We start from the raw sequence: 6,953 nt of genomic DNA, 5'->3' as shown, positions 1-6,953 counted from the left end.
AAGTGGTATCCTTTAGCTGTCAAATGAAGCTGGAGCAAGGCCCAGATCGGTCCCGTTAAAGGGTTAATTCAAATTTTCCGATGAGCATCCCCGATTTTTTCATATGGGAGTCCCCTCCCCCGGGGGTTAATTTTCTACAGAACTTGAGGGCACTGTTCATCATCGCCCTCTGGATCATCTTCATCGTCAGTAGGTGAATACAAGTGGGGACAAGTTGCTATTGGCTCTATTTTCTGTTTTTCCATCTTCCTTTTGTTGTTGTTCTCTTTGTTTCTGTTTTTTCTTTTCCTCTTCTTCTTCTTCTTTTTATTCCGCCTGTTGTTGACAGTGAATTCTTGGCTTATGCATCCGATGGAGGACTGGTCACATATCTCCCGTAACTGCCTGTAAGGAAAATGGAACAGAACTCATTTTCCGTTGCCTGTATAATTAAGCCTGCTTTTCACTAGCGATGCAAGCACACGCGCACAACAATTCTTATTTCAACGTGAAAACGGACTTGACGCAAGCATAAGCACAAGCGCAAGGAGGGTGCCAAAGGTGGGGTACCAATCACGCATCACGCTGAATTTTTCTATTAAAACACGCATCACGGATGATTGTTTTCACCAATCACGCGTCACGTAAAAAGAATTAAGTACATCGCCAATTTTACTTTCTCAACCCTAAAAGCGTCGTTAAAAGAAGAACTTTGCTGATTCAACCACAAAAATGCATCGGCTGAATATGTGACCTCTCACGCGAAAACGCTCCCTACGGCTGATCCGTTCGAACGGCCCAACGTTCGGCAAGTGAACTAGCCTGCGAACAGGCTCCCAGCGAGGGTGGAAGAAAAATCCGGCGGGGACGGAAAAAAAAATCCGGCGAGCAAAGCGAGCCGTTGAGCGCGAAGAAAAGAATTCCGCGAATTGCGCTCCCCCTCGTCACCATTCTGCTCTCGGCTCTCCCCGCCCGCCCTAGACCATACTTGGCTAGCTCGCACTAAACCCATTAACCCAACCGCAAACCTGTTCGCAGGTTACAAGTGAACGGATAATTTGAATAGCGATAGTCAATTTACTTGTTCCAAGATATCTTAAGACCACTTGGTTCTACATGAGTTGATAACCACTGAATATAATAAGTAACGATTTAATGAAACGCAAACTGAGGAGGTAAATGTTAGAGATTCATAAGAAATGGGCTGTGTAGGTATATGTTGGGAATTAATACGATGAAAGCTATGTAGGTATATGTAGGGGATAAAGGAGATGTAGGCTGTGTAGATATATGTGGGGATTAATGAGATGTATTGCTGTGTAGGTATATCTCAAGAATAAATACGATGACAGCTGTGTAGGCATAAGTGGGGGATAAATGAGATGTGGGATGTGTAGGTATATATAGAGGATTAACGAGATGTATTGCTGTGTAGGTATATGTTGAGGATTAATACGATGAAAGCCGTGAAGGTATATGTGGGGGATACGATGAAAGCCGTGAAGGTATATGTGGGGGACACGATGAAAGCCGTGAAGGTATATGTGGGGGATAAATGAGATTTGGGCTGTGTAGGTATATGTTGGGGGGGGGGGTTAATGAGATATAATTTGTGTAGGTATATGTGGGGGATTAATGAGATGTAGGCTGTGTAGTTATATGTAGGGGATTAATGAGATGTATTGCTGTGTAAGTATATGTGGGGGATTAATGAGATGTAGGCTGTGTAGTTATATGTGGGTGACTAATGAGATGTAGGCTGTGTAGGTATATGTAGGGGATTAATGAGATGTATTGCTGTGTAAGTATATGTGGGGGATTAATGAGATGTAGGCTGTGTAGTTATATGTGGGTGACTAATGAGATGTAGGCTGTGTAGGTATATGTAGGGGATTAATGAGATGTAGGCTGTGTAGGTATTTGTAGGGGATTAATGAGATGTAGTATGTGTAGGTATATGTAGGCGATTAATGAAATGCAGGGTGTGAGGGATATGGTGGGGATATTGTGGGGGATGTTTGAGAAAGAATACTTGTTTATATATCCAGGAGATATTGTTATAGGAGAGATTGAGAGAGATATGTATATTGCGGTGGAGTTAATTAGCCACCCAACCATCCGGGTGGTGTCGCACTTATAAAGCGGAAGAACAAAAGGCTTGGTTGTGAGCCAATGAGAAAGCACTGACGTCATAGCCAAAGTGGACAAACGAGTTTCTGACACCCGCTGGATTTGATTATTCAAAATGGCGGACATACCTTGGGTTAAGGTTATAATATGATAATTCGCCAAACATTCTTTATATGCACGCTTATGTTCTGTAACGGCTTTGTAATTTATGCTACACATACAGTTATATATTAAAATCAGCGTTCACCTTGTGTGTATCTTAAGTTACAGTAGCCAGATTGAGCCTTGATTGATGACGTTCGTTTAAGGTTCTCTCTGCCATTTAACATTACATGTTGCAGCGAAAGGGCAGTTCAAATTCGTCGACAACATCCACCGTCTACGAATGCCTAAGAGCGAAAACAACTTCCGGTGCCTCGCCGCCTAAAGCATCACAATTTTCATTGTTATTCTACCAGATATCATTGTCTCCGCAAGATTTAGATCGGAGGTCAATTAAGTGGCGAGATCCTCGAGAACTGGAAGCTATGGAAAGAGAAATACTGTAATAATTACTTGGTTCGGAGAGTGGGAAAGCCCCGCGTATCAACTCGCCATGTTCAAGGACCTTATTGATGACGATGGCCTTTAGGTGTTTAAAGTCTTAAGCTATACTGAAGAAGAAGATGCAAACAATTGCCGTGTAGTAATGGGGAAGATGGAAAGGTATTGCATCGGCGAAGTAACGTAAACGAGATTGTTTCAGCGGGAGGGAAAAACTTCCTACCGAAACGCTCGACAACTTAATCGCTGAATTAAAAAGAGCCTTGGCAAAGAGCTGCAATTTATGTGATTTTTTACGGTTTTTACACGATATTCTCATCTGCGTTTGATTGGTCCTGGGATAAAACAGGACCAAAACACAAAGCAGCCACTTAGGATGACAGACCCCACGTTACACAAGTGTATCGACCTTCCAGCATCCGTGATGCAAATATAGGGATCTTAACAATGACGACGGCGACGCTGAGGACAACGCCTTGTAAAACTGAATTTGTCTAGGATGCCTATGCCTCTAAAACCTCGTTCAGGCTAAATATGTAATGAACAGGGTTCAATTCTAAATGGAATACGAAAAATTAACAGTTCGACTCATCGTTCGCGTTCGCGGTCATTTTGTTGTTTTGCAGAGGACGGCCATGAAATGTAAAAAGGTTTACTGAAGACGCTTGTACAGCCTTTGTTTTGCTCATTAAACCTTTTGTTTGGTGGTGCTCATTGACGTCGTGGTTTGCTCCAGACTCCGTCAACACTACAAGGGAGGAAATTAAAAACGCATACAGCTTTATTTCTACTGTTATAGCTCTATTTCTACTGTTTTGCCTACGTATACGGTCCAGAGTAATGCGTCACGAAAACGGAGCGTTTCGAAAATGCTCTTCAAACGGGAGGAATTTGAAAACGCTGGCTTCGAGTTTTCGTGTGGATGGAAAACATTTTAAAAGGGACCTTTTCAAACACGATAGGATTAAAAGAACCACGTGATTTCCCTGGCTGAGATTTCCTCAAACAAAAATACAAAATGACCGGTGATTGTTGCGTTTTTAAATTGCTCCGGTGCAGTGTAGACGACCGGACTACCTCGTGCCTAAACAGTTCGGAATGTTCGGATGATTTTGCTTGTGCTTGTGTTTGCGTTCAATTTCGTGTTCACTTGGGTCACAACTATTGTTTGCGCTTGTGCTTGCGCTTGTGCTTGCGTCGCTAGTGGCCAGACCTTAAAAATGAAGCCCCGAAATTCCCGGTCAGTGAATTAAAGTAATTCAGCAGCAAATTTTCAGGCTATGCAAATGTTTATGTTCTTGCTGATTTTGAAGAAACTGGTCAAAAAACACTTTATTTGATTTCTTTTTTCGTTTAAACCCCCTGTTAGACCTCTTAGGCTTCCAAGTAAGGTCAAATCCGTTGCTGTCAGAAGTCAAACGCTAAAAACGAAGAAAATGACTGGGAACTCGACTACGCTGTAAAGAAAAAAAAACAGTTTTGCTAAAAGAAATCTTGAACGTCCAGCATCAGTGTATTTTTCTCGCGAAGGCTATAAACACCAACTTGAATTGTTACATATGGTCACACTTAACAGAATAGACTTTAGGGCCTTTAGAGGTTTAAGATCGACCTGACGCTGGCATCCCTTCCCCCTTGGGGCTTACCTTACCCCCAACAGTTTCATTGAATATCTGTTTACTTAATTCTTGAGAAAATATGAGTCGATATCATTGCTTTAGACTGTACAAAAAGATAAAGCGATCATTCGTGATAAACCAGTAGTTATAGATTTTTTAACAAATGTTTTTACCTTTTATATCTGCCACTAAAGATGTTCTGTAGAAGAGATCTTTCTTGCGCTCGTGTTTCTTTCCTTTTGCTGTCATCAGCTGTAGAGTACCCCAGGAACACCAATGCCACAACAACGCATAGAAATCCTACGCAAATCACGTGATTCATGGCAGTTGCTATCTAAATCGAAAAAGCGAAAAGCTGTAATTTTGCTTTTCTTCTCAGTTTTTTTACTTTCGAGCAAAAGTCACGCAAGAAGTGTATCCAGTCTAATTTATATCCTGCGGCGTTAACATGATCTTCCGAGATAGATTTGTCTTTCAACTTCATGTTCAATTGTAGGAAATCTAAATTTTCTTAAAATAACATACGGTGCTTTTACATTTCTTTCGTTAATGGTGAAAATGAAGTTTTCTTTACTGTATGTAGTTCTGTTATATATAACCATCATAATTTGAAAGAGAGCACTTTTCTTTTTCAAGACAAAAATTGCTTGGGCTTCATAACTAAGTTCTTCTTTCGCTTTTTCAGTAACGTCGACTTATGTGTAATGTCTACACGCGAAGAGGACGACAAAATTCCTTTTTTTGTTACGGTTTGTAAAAGTCTGGTATATGTGACATACAATGAAGTTACTTTACAGTTACAGCCTGCTATTTTCTCACTACAGTTAACAGTTTACCTGGCTATGTCCGCCTTTAGTTGATTCAGATCGTTCACCTCAGAGTTACAAGGCAATTTTTATACGTTTCCGTATTCTCTCAGCTTTTAACTTGCAGCTGATTTTTTTTCTTGTACTTAATAATTAATGCGTAACGTTAACGGTCGAATCACCAAGCAAATGAAAATCGAAAATGAAAGTTTATCTAAACAAAACAACTTTGGATCAAAATGTCAAGCCTCAAATTAAGAGCCAGCCGGGTTTGCCTGATAGACATTCAGATTTTTCCATTGGATGATCTTATGCTCCAATACTGTTAAATTGCCATATGCCAAATCAAAATATAGTTACTAATCGAGTCAATTCCTTGGCGATATCCTACAAAACTAGATTTTTCGTTGCATTTGAATTTCATATGCAGACCATGGCATTGAAAAGTGGAATTTTAATTCGAAAACCACGTGACGTTTGTGTTTTAGTGTTTCGCGAGCAGACGTTTAATCCGAAAACAAGTCTTCTTGCTGACTTGATATTTTTTAGCATCACATGAAGTGCATGTGGACGAAAATTAATACTGCTATCTAAGGATTGTCTCGGAGGCGGGTGTGCCTCGGAATAAATGGTAGTCAAAGCGAAGATATGTTCCGAACGTAAGGTAAATAATTGAGGGAAAGTCGGGGTTTTTTAGATTTCGTGACCAATTGTATCTTGATTTTAAAAATTCATGTCTGCAAATCACATTCAATGCGGATAAAATAGCCTCAAAACAATTAAACCCAATTTGGCGACATTTAAAATGGAAATGGAGAAGACTCGCAACTCATTTCAAAATCGCTCATCTCACTAGCTAACAAACGTTTGAATATCAAAAATAAAAACGAAAATTAATAACAAAAACTCAATAGGCTGGCTAGAAATTTAAGTGTGTAGATGATAGGGGCGAGAATTTGGCGCCCTTTTCGGACCAATTTGTTCCCAGGTACAGTATCAAATGATGGAGATTTCTTAGATTTTTGAAACAAAACCTCACGAATAATGTTTTCACGTTTATTTCTTTTCCTCGACACAGTAACCTACAGTTTGGTGTCGAGCATCTAAGGATATACTTTTATGAAATAAATATTAATATAGATCTGCTAACGGGTTATCACGAATGCCTTTCTCTGATTGGCTACACTACTCACTAATACTGTTGTAGATAGTGAGTAGCCTAACAGTGTGCGGTTGTTATCAAAATGGCCGACGCTTCTTTACTGTGAAGAGGATTTAGATAAAGTTTTGAACGACTAGTAGATTTATACTAAAGCAATTAGATTATTCTATGCGTGATAGTTGACGAGACGGGGGCAGCCTCAGTTAACTATCACGCAGGGAAATTGAGGGCGAAGAATGTAATCGTTATTAAAGAGAAGACAGTGGAGCAAGGGTTATCTGCATTGTTTTTCCATGGGGCTGTCTAATTCAGGGCCCGTCCCCACAGCGCCGGAAAAAATTGAAAACGCTGCTTTATTTCTTATATACGTTAGGCCTGCCCCGTGACAAAAAAAACAAAAAAAAAAACGGAGCTTTACGAAGACGCTCTTCAAACCGGAGGAATTTGTAAACGCCGGCTTTACGTTTTAGCGTGGACAGAAAACACTTTGAAAACGGAGCTTTTCGAAAACGATGACATCACGATGATATGTGATTTCCCTTCTCAGACGTAGTGTGGTCGAACAACATTTGATACGTTTTCAGAGTGAAACAGCGCTTTCAAATTTCTTCGGCGCAGTGTGGACGACACCCTGCACGCGCTACAAGAGACTAAGCCAATTATTGTTAATTTTGGCACTTGTTTTCACAACATTAGAGTCGGAGCCTTCTATAT

At 40.3% G+C, this 6,953-nt stretch overlaps 1 protein-coding gene across 1 annotated transcript; it reads right to left on the bottom strand.

Annotated features, from left to right (window-relative positions):
* Window positions 1-119: 119 nt before the first annotated feature.
* Window positions 120-4,704, bottom strand: LOC145486664 (uncharacterized). Its single transcript, XM_081465376.1, has 2 exons — window positions 4,445-4,704; window positions 120-384 (listed from the first exon to the last, which is right to left on the bottom strand). Exons 1-2 carry the CDS (start codon window positions 4,591-4,593, stop codon window positions 135-137), a joined length of 399 nt encoding a protein of 132 aa, XP_081321502.1. The 5' UTR covers window positions 4,594-4,704; the 3' UTR covers window positions 120-134.
* Window positions 4,705-6,953: the final 2,249 nt, after the last annotated feature.

Source organism: Orbicella franksi, chromosome 5 (genome assembly GCF_964199315.1).
Source record: "Orbicella franksi chromosome 5, jaOrbFran1.1, whole genome shotgun sequence".
NCBI classification, from domain to species: Eukaryota; Metazoa; Cnidaria; class Anthozoa; order Scleractinia; family Merulinidae; genus Orbicella; species Orbicella franksi.
This window is presented reverse-complemented; position numbering and strand designations above follow the sequence as displayed.

Bases quoted from the DNA above. Each gene is read 5' to 3' on its own strand.
- LOC145486664 (XM_081465376.1), bottom strand. From the start codon at position 4,593: ATGAATCACGTGATTTGCGTAGGATTTCTATGCGTTGTTGTGGCATTG. The intron at 385-4,444 runs GTAAAAACATTT...TTTTCCTTACAG, and splicing joins TTTAGTGGCAGATATAAAAG to GCAGTTACGGGAGATATGTG.